General features: G+C 38.9%; 1 protein-coding gene across 1 annotated transcript in view; it reads left to right on the top strand.

Annotated features, from left to right (window-relative positions):
• The window catches only part of PLD5 (phospholipase D family member 5), a 394,479-nt gene that overhangs the window by 166,253 nt on the left and 208,455 nt on the right, over window positions 1-19,771 (top strand). The window contains exon 2 of the mRNA XM_070474362.1: window positions 8,058-8,194. Within this exon, the coding sequence (XP_070330463.1) occupies window positions 8,058-8,194 (137 nt within the window). The remainder of the gene's footprint in view (window positions 1-8,057; window positions 8,195-19,771) is intronic.

The raw sequence follows: 19,771 nt of genomic DNA, 5'->3' as shown, positions 1-19,771 counted from the left end.
GTATCTCTGAGCTGTGCCTGTATGGTGTCTGTCATCCCGAAGTTCCTTCCAATTTCTTCTCTCACCTCTACACTTAGGGCTCTCCTTTGTAGCTGTTTGTGCTTTCCTCTGTGTGTCTTGGGGATTCCCAGGTGGCACCAGTGGGAAAGAGCCCACTTGTCAAGGCAGGAGAAGTAACAGACATGGGTTCCATCCCTGGGTGAGGAAGATCCCCTGGAGTAGGAAATGGCAACCCACTCCAATATTTTTGCCTGGAGGATCCCATGGACAGAGGAGCCTGATGGGGTACAGTCCTTAGGGTTGCACAAAAGCCGGACATGACTGATGCAACTTACCATGTTTGTATACATGTGTGTCTTGGGCTTTGATCTCCTTGATCAATCTAATTTACAGTAAATCTTCAAAATTTCTTGTCCATGGATGGTAACTTTTAGTTGTCAAACACTATTAAAAAATTACCATTATCATTATTATATCTGTTCTTCATCTCTAATGATTTAGTATAATACTGAGAGTAGGTTCTTGTGCTCAGTTAACATGTTGATTCAAACTTGAGTTTTTGTTTTCTGTCCTGATATTTTGGAAAAGAAACCATCTCTACTACATTTTTATCCTTTGTGTTAGCTAATTTTGATCTCTGTAATTTTTTTCATGTCCAACTTTACAAATAAAAGTTCATCTGTTATGGGAATCCATGGGAAAGTGTAGAAATAATAAATAAACAGGGTTATAAAAAACAACAACTTTGATTTTTTAGCCCTTTCCCCTCATTATTTATTCATCACTTATTCAACAAATGTTTATCGATCATGTCTGCCATGCATATAGATCTAGGCAAGATTGTAGAACTCAAAGAGCTCAATTTAGTGAAAGAGACCAAAAGGTAGAAAATTAATGCATGATCAGATAATGAATTTGCATGTCCTTGAAAGGGAAAAGATATAAGCCTTTATGTTACTGTAGAAATAATTTTCATTATCAGTCCGGTAAAAAGAGTGAAAATTTCCTAAAAGATGGACACCCTTAAGTACCATTGGGAGAACTGTAGTAGGCATTTAAAAAAAAAAAAAGGCAGACTATGTAGCTGGTGTTTTGTCTTTCAGTTCAAAGTGTGCTCAGATGGATAAGATCTTCTGCAATTGTTGTAAGAATTCTGAAGAAAATTGAGAAATTCTGTTCCCTGTTGAGGTTATGGCCATTGCAGATCCCTCCCTGTGCTACTTTTGAGTGAGGTAGACATTATATAAATGTTGCAATATGACTGTAGTGTCTTGGTTTTCTAGGCAGTGCATCATTAAACAATAGGAGAAAAAAGTTTTTTCTTAAGTGTTTGGTTTTTCTATCAGGGTAACAGTAACCTCAGAATGTGTTGGGAAGATTTTCCCTCTCTTCCATTTTCTGGAAAAAATTTATGGAATTGATAATGTTTATTTCTAAAATCAATGCAAAGAAATAGAGGATAACAATAGAATGGGAAAGACTAGAGATCTCTTCAAGAAAATTAGATATACCAAGGAAACATTTCATGCAAAGATGGGCTCAATACAGGACGGAAATGGTATGGACCTAACAGAAGCAGAAGATATTAAGAAGAGGTGGTAAGAATACACAGGAGAACTCTACAAAAAAAGATCTTCATGACCCAGATAATCACGATGGTGTGATCACTCACCTAGAGCCAGACATCCTGGAATGTGAAGTCAAGTGGGCCTTAGCTACGAACAAAGCTAGTGGAGGTGATGGAATTCCAGTTGAGCTATTTCAAATCTGAAAAGATGATGCTGTGAAAGTGCATCATACCAGTGCAATATACCAGCAAATTTGGAAAACTCAGCAGTGGTCACAGGACTGGAAAAGGTCAATTTTCATTCCAATCCCAAAGAAAGGCAATGCCAAAGAATGCTGAAACTACCACACAGTTGCACTCATCTCACACGCTAGTAAAGTAATACTCAAAATTCTCCAAGCCAGGCTTCAACAGTATGTGAACCATGAACTTCCAGATGTTCAATCTGGATTTAGAAAAGGCAGAGGAACCAAGATCAAATTGCCAACGTCCATTGGATCATCAAAAAACCAAGCTGCTGCTGCTAAGTCGCTTCAGTTGTGTCTGACTCTGTGTGACCCCATAGACGGCAGCCTACAAGGTTCCCCCCTCCATGCGATTCTCCAGGCAAGAACGCTGGAGTGGGTTGCTATTTCCTTCTGTAATGCATGAAAGTGAAAAATAAAAGTGAAGATGCTCAGTCTTAGCGACCCCATGAACTGCAGCCTACCAGGCTCCTCTGTCCATGCGATTGTCCAGGCAAGAGTACTGGAGTGGGTTGCCAGTGCCTTCTCTGCAAAAAAGCAAGAGAGTTCCAGAAAAACATCTACTTCTGCTTTATTGACTATGCCAAAGCCTTTGACTGTGTGGATCACAATAAACTGTGGAAAATTCTTCAAGAGATGGGAATACCAGACCAGCTGACCTGCCTCCTGAGAAATCTGTATGCAGACAAGAAGCAACAGTTAGAACTGGACATGGAACAACAGACTGGTTCCAAATAGGGAAAGGAGTACATCAAAGCTATATTGTCACCCTGCTTATTTAACTTATATGCAGAGTACATCATGAGAAACGCTGGGCTGGACAAAGCACAAGCTGGAATCAAGATTGCCAGGACAAATATCAGTAACCTCAGATATGCAGATGATACCACCCTTATGGCAGAAAGTGAAGAGGAACTAAAGAGCCTCTTGATGAAAGTGAAAGAGAGTGAAAATTTGGCTTAAAGCTCAACATTCAGAAAACTGAGATCATGGCATCCAGTCCCATCACTTCATGGCAAATAGATGGGGAAACAATGGAAATAGTGAGACACTTTATTTTGGGGAGCTCTAAAATCACTGCAGATGGTGATTGCAGCCATGAAATTAAAAGACAGTTGCTCCTTGGAAGAAAAGCTATGACCAACTTAGACAGCATATTAAAAAGCAGAGACATTACTTTGCTGACAAAGATCCATCTAGTCAAAGCTATGGTTTTTCCAGTGGTCATGTATGGGTGTAAGAGTTGGACTATAAAGAAAGCTGAGAGCCGAAGAATTGATGCTTTTGAACTGTGGTGTTGGAGAAGACTCTTGAGAGTCCTTTGGACTGCAAGGAAATCCAATCAGTCTATCTTAAAGGAAATCAGTCCTGAATATTCATTGGAAGGACTAATGTTGAAGCTGAAACTCCATACTTTGGCCACCTGATGCAAAGAACTGACTCACTGAAAAGGCCCTGATGCTGGGAAAGATTGAAGGCAGGAGGAGAAGGGGATGACAGGGGATGAGATGGTTGGATGGCATCACTGACTCAATGGACATGAGTTTGAGTAAGCTCCAGGATTGGTGATGGACAGGGACGCCTGGCCTGCTGCAGTCCATGGGGTTGCAAAGAGTCGGACACAACTGAGACACTGAACTGAACTGATTTCTAAAATGATACCACCTAAACTTGGAGTTTCCTCTGTGTGAATGTTTTAAATTTAAAAACTCATTTCCTTTAATTGATATAAGGGTATTAAGTATACCTGTTTCTTGTTGAATGAGGTTTAGTCATTTTATTTTGCAAAAGTTGTCCATTTTATCTACACTGATTAATTTCAACTTATTCATAATATTACCTTCTTTTTGGTTCATTTTATGTTACTTTATAGAGCTATTTTCAATTTGTGTCTCCTTTTCTTTTCTCATATATGTATAACTGAAAATTTATCGATTTTGTTGATCTTCCAAAAGAACCAGGCTTTTGTTTCATTGTTAAAACTTCTTGGTATTTTTTATTTTCTCTTTAAATGAATTCTAGTCTGTATTATTTCCATTTCTCTATTTTCAGTTTATCTTGCTTTTTTTTTTTAAATTCTACATTCTTAAGATAGAAGTTTAGATTATTTAAGACTTTGTTGCTGTTGTTCAGTTGCTAAGTTATGTCCAACTCTGTGACCCCATGAACTGCAGCACACCAGACTTCCCTGTCCTTCACTATCTCCTGAAGTTTGCTCAAACTCATGTCCATTGAGTCGGTGATGCCATTCAACCATCTCATCTTCTGTCATCTGCTTCTCCTTCTGCCTTCAATCTTTCCCAGCATCAGGGTCTTTTCCAATGAGCAGGCTCTTCACATCAGGTGGCCAAATTATTGGAGCTTCAGCATTAGTCCTTGCAATGAATATTCAGGGTTGATTTCCTTTAGGATTGACTGGTTTGTTCTCCTTACTGTCCAAGGGACTCTGAAGAGTCTTCTCCAACACCACAGTTCAAAAGCATTAATTTTTTTGTGCTCCGTCTTCTTCATGGCCCAACTCTCACATCCATACATGACCACTGGAAAAATCAAAGCTTTGATTATATGGACCTTTGTTAGCAAAGTAATGTCTATGCTTTTGAATATGCTGTCTAGGTTTGTCATGGCCTTTCTTCCAAGGAGCAAACATCTTTTAATTTCATGGGTGCAGTCACCGTCCGTAGTGATTTTGAAGCCCAAGAAAATAAAATCTGCTGCTGTTTTCATTTCCTCCCATTTGTTTGCCATGAAGTGATGGGACTGGATGCCATGATCTTAGTTTTTTGAATGCTGAGTTTTAAGCCAACTTTTTCACTCTCCTCTTTCACTTTCATCAAAAGGCTCTTTAGTTCCTCTTCTCCTTCTGCCATTAGGGTGGTGTCATCTGCATACCTGAGGTTATTGATATTTATCCCAGCAATTTTGATTCCAGCTTATGATTCATCCAACCCAGTATTTCACATGACGTGTTCTGCATATAAGTTAAATAAGCAGGGTGACAATATACAGCCTTGACATACTCTTTTCTGAATTTTGTACCAGTTTGTTGTTCTATGTCTGGTTCTGACTGTTGCTTCTTGACCTGCATACAGTACCCACTACATAGCTGACATGCTGCTGTCTCTAGGATTCTGAGAAAATATTTAATTGTATTATCCTGGGTTAGAGGCTCTTCTGTATTAAATTAATGTAAATATCATTATATTATTTTAAATCTCTAAAAGTTTTTTGTTTCTATTTATAATTTATAGAGAAATGAATAAAATGGGGGAAATGTTTAATCTTTATTTCTGTCATAAAATTAGTGGCTTTGAAGGAAAGATTTGTGAGCAAAGGAGAGAATTATTTTTCATGCAGTGAAACACTACACAACTTAAAACTATGTTTTAAAAGAATATTTAATATAGTAAAACATGATGTTGTACAAAAAGCAGGATGTAAAGCTGTATAAAGAATGCTATAAATATTATCAGATTTCTATATAGGTAGATGTGATATAGGAAAGAACCAGAAGAAAATGTTGATGACAGTTATATCTCAGTGGGACCCTGGTGATTTATTTTCTTTTTAATATGAAGTAGCTAACAGCAAACATTTTCTGATTATATGAATGATGAGTATCATTAAAATATCAAGTAAAGAGCAGAAGAAAATTTATTCAAAAAGTTAAAAAAATTATTGTTTAAATAATTTTTTAAACCTTCACAAAGAAAAAAAATTACAAGATTTACATTTGGATTAGTAAGGTGTATTTATCATGATCCCTTTAATGTTTGAAAATAAAATACTGTAGGCAGGTGGATTTGAATACTGAATATATATTAAGCAGCATTTAGTAGAGATGACACTTTGATACATCAAAGTATGGCACCTGGGCTGGGATCATCAACATCCCCATAGGAAATTGTTATAAATGCATGTTCGTGGACCCCACCCCAGACCTAATGAATCAAAAACTCTGGAAGTGGGGCTCATCAATGAATGTTTTAATAAGCTCTCCAGGTGATTTAGATGCATGCTTAAGTTTGAGAAATGCTGAGTTTTGAATTATGAATACTGATCTAGATCAGTTTCTTAATTTTATCCTAGAAAACTTCCAGCCCACATTTCTTTTCTCTCTTTTTGTCTTATTTCTTCCTGTTCTTCTCTGTCTCTGTCTATCTCTCAGCCTTTCTTTAGACCTACTTGCATTTTTTGTTGTATGTTTCGGTTTATTCGTATCTTTACCTTGTTTCCCCAAAATATTTGAGGCAACTTACAGAGATTCATATAGTACAGTATACTAACAATGGCACTCATTTAGTGCTCTTTATTTTTTGGGCACTGTTCTAAGTACTTACATAAATTATCTTATTTAATTTAATTTTTAATAACAATCCTATAAGGCAGTTGTTGTTATTATGATGCCCATTTTACAGACATAGAATCTAAAGCATAAAGACTAAATACTTGCCCAAGGGCATACAACTATTAAGTGGCAGAGCCCGAGCAATCTTTTTCTAAAGTCTGAGCCTTCAACAAGTTTACAGCGCTGGTTCTTTAAAATTAGTGAAGATTCAAGGATGAATGCCAAGTAAAGGAGCAAGATGAATCCATAATCTGTTCTGCAGAATTTTGCAGAGTTGATAAGCTTGGCCCATAGATTTGCCTCTAGATCCCAAACAATGTGAAAAAGAATGAGCTGCAAGATTTACAGTCACCAAAATGTGGAAATGAACCAATTTTGTTTCAGGAAGGTCACTGGAAGAAATACCTCTTGTTGCTCTCTATTTGCATGGTGATTCTCATTTCATTCATCCACTCTGTATTTGTTTATACAATAACTACCTCTTGAGCACCTTCTATTTGTTAGGCTCTTGGCTTGTTGCTTGTAGATGCCCTAGAGATACCCAGAACATTGTTAAAGAACAATGGTATATCTTACTTGTATTTTCTCTCACTGTATCCCTGAGTGTGCAGTAGGAGAAGAACATAATGACAGGCACAAATGGACTTGGAACAGGTTCTTCTGTCATATGAGACCCAAGGGAGGGTTAGAAAACACTAGAAAGAAACAACCATTTGAACTGATAGTGCCTGGTCGCAGAAACAAAATTATTTCCAGACTACATCTTTCTGTGTAATCTGTAACCTGAGGCTGCCCCTGGACAAACTGGACACTGTACTTAAGAAGATTCCATGATTCTTTGGAGACCATGTGACTGCAGAGATGAAGGGCAGGAGGGTGGTAGGAAGAAACAAATCCAGCTGGTGTCGCCAAAGCTCTGAAATCTATGTGCATGTACGTGCATATCTGTGCATATATGTGTCCCATTGCTAAGAGAGTGCTCCTGGCTGCCTGGTCAAAGGTCACTCTTGCTCCTTCTAAAAATACTCCCTAGAAGCTGCAAAAATATTTTTAAAATTTGTTCTTTCTTCTCTTCTCCCCATCTCAATTTATCTAATAAAAAGAATGTAGGCAAAATTATTTGTCCCAGTGGTCATGGCTTTTGCCTAGTTATATAGCCTGATTTTCTGCCACCTTTGACCATGAGCCCCTGGAAATAGAGATAACATTATAACACTTGGGTCTAAAGATAAGGACATGATTTATTTTAACACCTGAAACTTGGGCTTGGGTTTCTAAGTGAAAATCCTATCAACACCATGAACGTTGGTTAAGATTTTATTCAGTGTTTTGAAATGCATGATGTTGCTTAATGACCCATGATGCTGGCATCTGATAGATGCAGTTTTCTGGTCAAAGTGCAGATTGATCCTGACCACCAAGGGCATCTTTCCTGAAGTCATCACACCATAAAGCTTTAAGAGGAAGATGAGATGTGAAAAGCAAGAGGATACAGAGTTTAAATGCAGTTTGCATAGTGGTGATAACAGGGAACAGAGAATAATATTGAGCCACCTTGTGTTTCATTTTTAATTTGCAGTAATGGGTCTTATAGTCATCTTTTCTGGACTACTTTTGATTAGAAAGAAAAAGAGCAAATTCATTTGGAAGTCTTGATGTAGCACCTGAATTATTTAATAGAGTCTAACATATTTAGCAAGGGTTTGAAAGCTGTGTTAAGGAATAAGTATAAAGGTCTTAGACATTTCATCCAGAGAGTAGTGCTTCTCTGGCAGTAACAAAACTAACTCTTCCCCAAAGGGTTTTGCATGGAACTTTTAAAAAAGCTGTCACAGCTTGAAGTTCCTAAGCCAAAGCTGCTTCACTTACTTTTCCTTATCTTCTTTCTCTCTTGCAGTCCCAGCAGAAGTGCATCGTGATCTTTGCGCTGGTGTGCTGCTTTGCCATTCTCGTTGCATTGATATTTTCAGCTGTGGATATCATGGGAGAGGATGAAGATGGACTGTCAGAAAAAAATTGTCAAAATAAATGTCGGTAAGAGGTAACAAACAGAAATTTAAAAATTCTCTTTTAGGGAGTGGGTGAGAAAGTCAGAGGGGGTCTTGGACAGTGAGAGAAAAATGTCATAAACACACGTGAGCACCTAACTGCCTATTGGGTTAAGCATGAGTCGCTGTCCACTGGTGATTTTATGTTTATTTAGACTAAGGGAGTAAAAATGACTCATGATTTAATTCACTTTACAGTTTGGGCATATTCTGTACAGAAGTGTGGTTGACAAAATGAAATTTTGCAACAGTTGGCATTTCTGGAGACCTCTGTGTACGAGGTTTTGATTTGTTCCATAATAAGCTTGGCAGTAATGAAAGCCTCAGCAGACTGAGGACACCATGCTAGTTGTTGTCGATCAGAAGTCAAATACACATCTCAGGGAAAATTCCAACTTAAAATTAGGGATCAAATAAATAAGTGTATCGATGAGAAGACATGTGCCTCCTCAGTCTGTCCCAGTTTAGCACAAAGTTTATTTTTCATCCAGAAATTATAACAGCTTTACTGTTACATATCTATATTATTTTTCTTCAGGTACACTAAATAACATTTCCCTAGGGTCACTTCTGACTGCAGAGCCGTCACAGCATGGTTTTATCCTCATAAATCTCCTCATCCAACTCCTCCCTAGGTACTACTTTGTTTTTTGAGGTTCGTAGGAGGATGTAAAAATGTACCAAGAAGGGGCAGAGAAACAAGAGGTTTATTTTTAGGTTTGTGTACTGCAGAGTTGAAGTGAGGTCATAAAATTACATGGTTATTATGAATTAGTGCTTATAATGAATTTTAAATATTATTTTTTTCCTTTGAAAAGCATTAGTCAAAGTGCCCCTCTTTTCTAGCTTAAAATCAACCACAGCCTAGTAATGTATATGTAAGATTTTGTCCTAGATATTTTGTCTTGAGGGTTGAATGTCCGACAAAAAAAATCTGGATAAGACAACAGAAATTGGGGGTTCTTTTTAACCCATGATACATTATAATTACCAGGCAACAGTACTGTATAGAACAAGGGTACAAGAGAGAAATCAGTATACATTTTAGGTTATTCCTTCATGCTAGATAGGTGGTCCTAAATATGGTTACTTCCCAGACTGAATTTGGGAGGAAAATTATATTGGGATTATCAGGAAAGAAATAGAAAAACAATAGATCATCATTATCTTCCTCCTGAAAACTCTGTCTGCATCACTACCTTGTGCTAATCCTGTTACATGACACATATAAGCATACTGTGGGTGGGGGGCCAGTGACTCACACTCATTCACTGGGGTGGCTCAGCCCCCCTCTCTCAGCTCACCTGTAATGAAGACTGCTGAGTACTTTAAATGGCAAACTCCAGAATCTAGAAGGCAGCTTTGTAAAGGTCAAACTGTAATGACTTCCTTAAGACAAAATACCCAAGACCTTTTAACAAATGTTACCAGGTATGTGTTTTTTTTTACAACAAAAAAAGGGGAAGCCTTCAAATTATGCCTATTTTAACTTGGAGGAATCTATTATAAAATTTATTCTAATTTTAATTTTCAACTCATACAATTGGAATTTGACCTGGTTATTTCTTCCATCTTAATCAATAACTAAATCCTGATGACTCAGTATTGCTTCTCCCCCCATCTAGAATGTATTCTTCCAATTACCAACCGTTTTCCTGCTTTCTTTTCCTTGGGTAGTTGCAATTATTGCCTTGATCACTAGGTTGCACTAGGTGCATTACTTCAGTCATGTTCGATTCTTTTCAACCCTCTGGAGCCCAGCAGGCTCCTCTGTCCATGGGATTCTCCAGGCAAGAATACTGGAGTGGGTTGCCATTACCTTCTCTAGGGGATCTTCCCAACCCAGGTATCGAAGCCAAGCTTCTTATATCTCCTGCAGTGGCAGGCAGGTTCTTTACCAGTAGGGCCACCTGCGAAGCCCTGCAACTTTTTGCCAGAACTTGCAGCCCCTCCAGGTCTTCCTTTCTTCTACAGTCTCTTCTCCTGTGTCTTGTATTTCCTTTCTCCTGCATTCTCAGCCTTGTCACTTTTGTATATCTTCCTTAGTTATATCTGGCTTCCTCCTGTCCTCATCCCAAGAAGCTTCTGCTTTTTCTCCTCTCTCCAGAGCACAGGGTGGAGGCAAGGCAACTGCAATTTCTTACACACCAATCCAGTCCCAGTCTCCAGTGGGACAGACCATTTCCCCACCATCCATCATTCTCATTTTAATTTGATGACCTTTTCTTATGTCAGTCACTATCTCCTTATCACTACAGGCAACATTACCTTCTAACTTCCAGGACTCCCTCCCTCCTTCTGTGCCTGGCTAACAGACCCTCTGGGCTGGGATGGTGGCTCAGCAGTAGAGAAACTGCCTGCAAGGCAGGAGATGTGGGTTTGATCCCTGGATCAGGAAGATCCCCTGAAGAATCAAATGGCAATCCACTCTAGTATTCTTGCCTAGGAAATCCCATGGACAGAAGAGCCTGGCAGGCTACAGTCCATGGGGTCCCAAAATAGCTGGACATGACCGAGTGGCTAAAAAACAATAGGCCTAACCACCAGTCCCATCTCTTGCCATCATCGTTAGTAACTGTAAAATTTATTTTCAGTACTCTAGCCTTAACTATGTTTAACCATTTCAAGTCAATAAATTTAGTACCCACTTCGCCTTTGCACCTGCCAGCAAACTACTCCACCTCCCAGGTAACCTAATGTAGTGAAAGACCATGGACTTCAAAATTTGAAACACTTGGATTCAAATTTACATTCTACCACTTACTCACTGTGTTATCTTGGGCAAGATATGTAATTTATGTTATTCACCTTTTTGCAGAGCAACAAAGACTGAAGAAGGAGTCACAGCATAGTTCATGAGACAGTCATGGCAATTGTGGTCAGAAGTGCAGTGGGAAAGTTAGAGGAGGTTTAGGAGAGTGGCCTGGCAGAGTGCAAAGAGGAAATCTGCCTTTGGATGCCACTCCACTCCTGATGGGTTATGAAAACTGTTTTAGTTTTATTTCCCTAAAATGGTAGATTAAACAAAATCTCTCTCACAAGGTTTTATGAGGCTTCAGTAAATTGTATAAATCTACAACCAAGCCACAGGAAACTCATAACAAGCAATATATAAATCTCAGCTGTCTCCCTGTCCCTTCCTAAGCATACAGAATTCCCCTTCTCTATTCCCAACTAGCTTCCTAGTCCCTCCCCGCTTCACACTCATCCTGAATCTACTCTTTATCTTGATTTTAGTAGTCTTTGATTCTGTGGAGGTAAACAAAGAAAATTTGAGAATGAATGAAGTGAACATGAGGACAGAGCTATGGATTCAGAGCTTGCTATGGAAGGAAGTTCGCCTGAGTCACCTGTGTTTTAGCAGAGACTCAGAGGCAGGCAGCGGAGGGGGAAAGCTTCATAGTGGTGTGTGCTGTTGGCCTGGGGGAGCTGAAGGCAGGCTAGCTAGAAGCAGGCATCTTACGTGATGGGTTAGGGGTACATATTTGTTTTCTCTGGTTGGTTCTAAATTGGAAGTAGGGACAAAAATTAGGGAAGATGGCAGTTATTAATTAAGTTATGGCTATCTTGATTTCAGAAGTTATTGTTTAGTTTCCTGGATTATTATTAGAGATAGCAATCCTCCTTCCTACAAGTCTGACTTAGAGCAGGCGGACTTCCTGGGTTGGTTATTATAGATAAGAAGCTGGTTTCCTGGGCACGTTGCTGCAGGTTATGAGGTCAGAGTTCTACCATACACACACGCACACACATATATGTGGACTGGCCATTACTGATTTGCCTATTCAATCTCCCGTTTCCCTAAACCTCCTCATATACTAACAGCCCCTTCTGGTTTCGCTTTGTTTTTATGCATTTCTTAGACCATGACCAGTGTGTCTTGGATACTTCCTGTAGCATCCTGTACTCTTAATTGCCTTCTTGGATCTTGTGCCTCAACCATGCTGCCAGTTCTTAAACTGGTTGACTCCTAGTCCCACCCATCCTATTCCCAGGGCATCCTCAGCCATTGCTCACCCCCACCAGCAGCTTGCAGAGAGAGTGAGTTCCTTGTTCTTCAGTCCTAGGTTCCTCCAGGCAGGGATGCCCCAGGTAAAAGAAGTAGCATTGTTTGGAGATGCACCCACTGAGCACACTGGTGCTGATATAGACTAGGAGGGAAAACTGCCAATCTGCAGAAGCCCTAGCATACCAGTCTCAACTTAGCCCTTCTCCACAAAGTTCTCGTCCTCCTCTTATGACCTTTTCCTGTCATTAACCATTCCAGCCTCAAGGTGGTGCTGAGGAAGTCACATGATGCTCAGCTTCCAGTTACCTTTTACTCACTCACATAGTTTTCTTTTTATGTTCTTCTCCTTATATGGGCTTCCCTGATAGCTCAGATGGTAAAGAATCTGCCTGCAAGGTGGGAGACCAGGGTTCAATTCCTGGTCAGGAAGATCCCTGGAGAATGGAATGGCAACCCACTCCAGTATTCTTGCCTGGAGAATCCCATGGACAGAGGAGCCTGGCAGGCTATAGTCCATGGGGTCGCAAAGAGTCAGGCACAACTGAGCGACTAACACTTTCACTTGCAAAGTTTTCTTTTTATGTTCTTCTCCTTATGGTGTTATTATCCTAAAGAGTGCAGCTTGCTCAGAGCAGCCTTTGCTGAGATCTCATCACCTTTGTAATTAAGCTCCCTCTGTGTTTGTAGCGCTCCTCACTCCTGAAAGTTGAAAGAATACAAGACATCCTACAGTCTGTCAGCAGCTTCTCACTGTTTTGACAGCCCCTTTCCAAGGTCTCTTCACCCAGTGTACTCTTTTCTAAATATATTACTTTAATTCATTTTATCTCTACTAACTAGCCTAGATACCTTTCTGTCCTCTGAAAGATTCCCACTCTGAGTCATACCACCCACTCACCATGTCTTTCTTTGTTGAGTCTTTTATATGTCTCTCTAAAGCATGTATCTCCCAAAAAATAATATCCAATTTGTGATTTATTATTTCCTGACTCATTTTATTTCTCTTCTTTTTATTACTTAGCTTCTGTAATACTGTTCTAATAGTAGAATAATGATACCCTCGATTATAGTTTTCCATATGGGTCAATAAAATAACTGCTCTAAACATATTTTCCAAAGTATATTTCAACCAATCTCAGTTTTTGTGCCCAGAAACAAGATCTTTTTGACTTCAGTAAATGACTTTGACCTATTTCTCTGTCTCTTTGTATTGAATTTATGTGTACTTTCCATCATTTTCCTGTGTGTTTTTAATTGCTGATTCAGTTCCTAGTAATATAAATCTTCACATCACTTGATCACCCGAGAGGGTGAAAGGCAGATTTTCTAGTTTTACCAAGAAATTATATTTCAGTGGGCTCTGGGGCATTACTGAAAGTCAAGAATGACTTAAACGGCCAGTGGAGATTGTATACATCCTGTGTTTGGGCTAATTTGTGGTTCACTAGTGGCTACTCCAGTGTTCTTGCCTGGAGAATCCCAGGGACGGGGGAGCCTGGTGGGCTGCCGTCTATGGGGTCGCAGAGTCGGACGTGACTGAAGCGACGTAGCAGCAGCAGCAGCAGTGGCCCTAATTACTATTTTACACCATTCCTGCAAGATGTAACCATGAACTGTGATGTTTCCCACGTCACATCCCCAGGGACCAGAGATGCTGGAACTTACCTCCCACTGCTGCTCACATGCAGAACATCTGCTCACCTGTGGAACTCACCAATTTGGATGAGACCTCCATTTTTCATTCTGCAGTTATATCTATCCTGGACGAATCCTACATCAGTTGTTTTGGATTGTTACTGCCCCACTAGAGACATCATTAGACACTTACTAGAAGAAGGACTTTTCTTTACCACACCTTGCAGGTAAATTCACACAGAATCACTTTGTACCTTGCTCCTTTTCCATCTTAAGCCCAATTCTCATAAACTATAATAATGTACATTCTCAATAAACAAGCTAAATAAACATAAATTTCTAGGTGGGCTATTGTTGACTTCTAAACATATTGATGGATGTTTGCCATCATTTCTATCCATGTAATTATTAATTATGTCAGCCCCTGCTCCTGGGCGCCCTCCCACTTGCGTCTCATTCTTGTGAATCAGTCCTCAGTCTGGGTCTGGGTGACTACTAGCTTGGTTGGGCTCACTCACAAATCTGCATATCCATTTTAGCTGGTGCCCATTTAGTCTGAAGCATAAAGGGAATGGACCAACTCATTCTATATATATATATATAAAATCCCCACTATTCCTGAACCCAGTAATTTGCTTTTACCCTAAAGTGAATGGACTTAGGTCTGTATAAAATGGAACCCATGTAATATTTCAGGCTGGGTAATTAATGTATAAGTTACTATGTGTGTGTTCAGTTGCTCAGTAATGTCCAACTCCTTGCAACCATATGGACTATAGCCCACGAGGCTCATCTGTCCATGGGATTTTCCTTGGCACAAATACTAGAGTAGGTTGCTATTTCCTACTCCAGGAGATCTTCCTGACCAAGGGATCAAACCTGCATCTCCTGCACTGCAGGTGGATTCTTTACCACTGAGCCACAGGGGAGTAGGGTAAGTTATAATAGTTGTTCTCTAATAAAGGGTGGCCTACACCACCAAGGTTTGGCTACAAAAAGTATAATAAAGGCAGACTCACTTTAATAGGGCACCTCCACCACCAACACACACACATTTTATATACATTGTATAAATTTTACAATCTCTCTGTTAGAAAGCTGGCTTCCCTGTTTTATGTTTTTCATATCTTTGTTTTTTTAATTTCTTTCTCTGATCCATTATTTACTTACTGTAAAATAATATACTATATTCATGAAAGCACAAAAGTGTTAGTTGCTCAGTCGTGTCCGACTCTTTGCAACCCCACGGACTACATAGCCTGCCAGGCTCCTCTGTCCATGGGATTCTCCAGGCAAGAATACTGAAGTGGGTTACCATTTCCTTCTCCAGGGGAATTTTCCCAGCCCAAGGGTCGAACCTGGGTCTCCTGCATTGCAGGCAGATTCTTTACCATCTGAGCCACTGAGGTATCTATATATTAATAACCCAATTGCATCTCTAAAATAGGACGTATATAATTTGGATCATCAATATATAACATTTCTAGAAGATAGTATTGAGAGACCTCTTTGTGCATTGACAATCACCTCCTAGTAGTTTGTACTTTCTCTTTGTATCATGATCTTAGAGCTATTTTAACAGATACAACTTGCTGCAATAGACTATAATCATTGTTTTCCCTTTTAATGTCCTTTTTATTCTTGGCTAGTAGGAGCTGTCTTTTGTACATTTGGACATTATTCGAGATATCTCTGAGAGCAGCCTTGCCTCCTGGAAGCTGCAAGCTGTTCCAGCCCCATTTTGAATTTTCTGATTCTGAGACCTGGTGTTTGTCTCCTGTCTAATGAGCCCTGGTTCCTTTCATGGGGCATTCTATTAAATATCAAAACTTTAAGTTCTAAGAGTGTCATTAAATTATCCCCCAAGGATATTGGTGATGAGGATACAAGGACACCAGAGAAGAGGCTTTTAAAATTGCTTTTGTGACTGAGCAGCATTCCTTCATCATTTTTCCTTTCTTCCTTTCATATTATAGAAATAAGAACGTGGACTATAGGGGCCAAATTCCCTGTGTTTGAATTTGGCTGTACCACTTAGGAGAATTGCAATTTGGGGCAAATTTCTCAATTTTATTATAACACTTTTTTTTTCATCTCTATGATGAAGACAATTATGATATCCTATTTGGGAGGTTTCTGTAAAGACTAAGTATGTTAATGCAAGTACCTTTCAAATAGTAACATTTGTCATATGATAAATGCACAGTAAGTGTTGACTGTTCCTTTTATTAAGGGACATAAGTTCATTATAAATATTTGCAGTCCCCTTTTACATTCCATTTAACTTTGCTCCAAAATAAGAGTTTTTTCATCCATTTTTTTATCCTTTTCTTAGGCTACAGATTTTCCCCTATTTAGATTAACTTTGATCTACCATGGTTTATATTGACAAACCCAATCATGTTTTTAAATTAGTGTTGCTCCCAAATTTAGAAGACTTTGTTTTTTGGCTTCATATTTGACATCTGAGTGCTTTTCTGTCTAAAGAGAAAGAGAAACATTAATCTACACCCCCCCACCCCCAAGGAACAGGAAAGAATATAAAAGCCTAGAGCACCTGGTACTACAAACAGATTTCTAACATACTAAACAAACAATCATGATGAAAGGTGGACTAAGGCAAAAACTGGCTCTAGAGCTTTTGTTCTACATTTTCTCCTAGTTTCTCCATTTTAGCTCACATTGAACCTGTTTCCCTTATACATTTCTTAATGTATTTTTCCTTTTATAATGCCAGTATCAAAAGTGAGCCATTTTACCTATTTCTTTTTTTAATTGAAGTTGAGTGGTGCTTAGAGGTAAAAGAATACGGGTTCGATCCCTGGGTTAGGAAGATCTCCTGGAGATGGAACTGGCAAACCACTCCAGTATTTTTGCCTGGGAAACCCATTGACACAGGAGTTTGGAGGGCTATAGCCCATGGAGTCACAAGAAGTTGGACATGAGTTAGCAACTAAACAGCAACATAGTTGATTTACAAAGCTGATTTAGAATACTATATCCATTTTGAGTATATGATAATTCAATGACTGAGTATATGATGATTCAATTCAATATTATTGAATCAAAATAATGATTCAATAGTTTTATAGATATACTCCATTTAAAGTTATTATAAAGTATTGTCTATATTCCCCATGTTGTACAATAATATATTCTTGTAACTTATTTATTTGTAACTTATTGTACCTCTTAATGCCATAATTCTATCTTACCCCTCCTCATTTCCCTTTCTTTACCAGTAACCACAAGTTTGTTCTCTGTATTTGTGAGTCTGTTTCTGTTTTGTTATATTCATTTGTTTGTTTTAATTTTAAGATTCCACATACACATGATAACATACAGTATTTGTCTATCTCTGTCTTGGACTTATTTCACTAAACATAATTCCCTCCAGGCAGGTCCATCTATATTGTTGCAAATGGCAAAAACCCCATTCTTTGTTATGACTAATATTCCATTATATATATTGCATTTAGTCACTAAGTCATGTCCAACTCTTGGTGACCGTATGGCCTGTAGCCTTCCAGGCTCTTCTGTTCATGAAATTTTCCAGGCAAGAATACTGAAGTGGGTTGCCATTTCCTTCCATACATATATGTATCATATCTTCTTTATCCATTCATCTGTTGATAGTTTCTTAGATTGCTTCCATATCTTGGCTATTTTAAATAATGCTATTATGAACACTGGGGTACATGTATGTTTTTGAATTAATGTATTTGTTTTCTTTGGATATATACACAGGAATTGCTGGATTATATGGTAGTTGTATTTTTAGATAAACCTCCATACTATTTCCTACAGTGGCTGCCTCAATTTACAGTTCCACCAACAGTGGACAAGGGTTCCCTTTCTTCCACATCCTCTCCAGCCTTTCTGGTTTGTAGAATTTTTGGTTATGGGCATTCTGACAGGTGTGAGGTGTCTTATTGAGGCTTTGATTTGCATTTCCCTAGTAACTGGTGATCTTGAGCATCTTTTCATGTGCCTGCTGGAGATTTGCATGTCATCTTTGGAAAAATATTTATTCAGGACTTCTGCCCATTTTTTAAATTGAGTTGTTTATTTTTTATTTTGAGTTATATGAGTTGTTTATATATTTCTGATATTAACCCCTTATTGGCCATATCACATTCAAATATTTTCTTCTGTTTAATAGGCTGTCTTTTTTGTTGTTTTGTCAATGGTTTTCCTTGCTATACAAAAGACTTTACATGTGATAAGGTCTTGTTTGTGTGTACTTGCTTTTGTTTCCTTTGCTTTAGGAAACAGATCCAAAAAAATTATTACACCTATCTATGTCAAAGTGTGTTCTGCCTATGCTTTCTTCTAGGAGCTTTATGGTCTCTGGTCTTACATTTAGGTCTCCAGTGTATTTTGAGTTTACTTTTGTGTACTGCATAAAAAAATTCTCATTTCATTCATTTAGAAGTAGCTTTCCACTTTTCCCAGCACCACCCACTGAAGAGTCTTTTTTCCTCATTGTATATTCTTGCCTCCTTTGACATAGATTGTTGTGGCTATTCAGATGCTTAGTCCTGTCTGACTCTTTGTGACCTCATGGACTGCAGCACACCTGGCTCCTCTGTCCTCCACTGTCTCCCAGAGTTTGCTCAAATTCATGTCCAATCAGTTGGTGATTCTATCTAAGCATCTCATCCTCTGCCCACCCCCTTCTCCTGTTGCCTTCAGTCTTTCCCAGCATCAGGGTCTTTTCCAATGAGTTAGCTCTTCCATCAGGTGGTCAGAGTACTGGAGCTTCAGCTTCAGCATCAGTCCTTCCAGTGATTTCCTTTAGGATTGACTGGTTTGATCTCCTTGCAGTCCAAGAGACTCTCAAAAGTCTTCTCCAACTCCATAATTCCAAAGCGTTGATTCTTCGATGCTTAGCCTTCTTTATGGTCCACCTCTCACTTCTGTACATGACCATTGGAAAAACCATAGCTTTGACTACAAGCCTTTACCAGCAAAGTGATGCCTCTGCTTGTTTAAACACTGTCTAGTTTGTCAGAGCTTTTCTTCCAAGGAGCAAGTCTTTTAATTTCATGGCTGCAGTCACCATCCACAGTGATTTTGGAGCCCAAGAAAATAAAGCCTGTCACTGCTTCCACTTTTCCCCCTTCTGTATGTCATGAAGTGATGGAACTGGATGCCATGATCTTAATTTTTTTTTTTAATTTTTATTTATTGGCTGTGCTGGGTCTTTGTTGCTGCGTTTGGGCTTGCTCTAGTTGTGTGAGAAGGGCCTACTCTCCATCGCAGCGTGTGCGCTTCTCTGTGATTCCTCCTGTCGTGGAGCACCGGCACCAGGTGCTTGGGCTGCAGAAGTCGCAGCGTGTGGGCTCAGGAGTTGTGACCTTCGGGCTCCAGCGTGCTGGCCCAGTAGTGTGGCGCCCAGGCTTAGTTGCTCTGCCAAATGTGAAATCTTCCCAGACCAGGGATTGAACCAGTGTGCCTTGCATTGCAAGGTGGATTCTTAACCACTGGCCCACCAGAGAAGCACCTTATTTATTCTCGAGCTTATATTCCATTCTAATTCCTCTCAAAACTTAGTACTAACATAGTTTTAGTTTTTTTAATGTTTTATTGACATTTAAACATTTTTAAATGTTTTATTTTTCACCCTATCATACTTCTTCACACGTAAATATCAATTTAAATTTTTAAGTTTCCTGTGACCATTAAGTTTTAAGTAGCAAAATTCTTCTATATTTGTTACGATTACAATTACTATTATTAATCAGTTGATTAAAGCAACAAAAGTCTATGCCATGATCTTAATTTTTTTAACATTAACTTTCAAGCCACCCTTTTCACTCTCCTCTTCTACCTTCATCAAGAAGTTCTTTAGTTCCTCTTCACTTTCTGCCATTAGGGTAGTATCATCTGCATATCTGAGGTTATTGATGTTTATCC

This window comes from Odocoileus virginianus, chromosome 11 (assembly GCF_023699985.2).
Source record: "Odocoileus virginianus isolate 20LAN1187 ecotype Illinois chromosome 11, Ovbor_1.2, whole genome shotgun sequence".
Classification (NCBI taxonomy): domain Eukaryota; kingdom Metazoa; phylum Chordata; class Mammalia; order Artiodactyla; family Cervidae; genus Odocoileus; species Odocoileus virginianus.
This window is presented reverse-complemented; position numbering and strand designations above follow the sequence as displayed.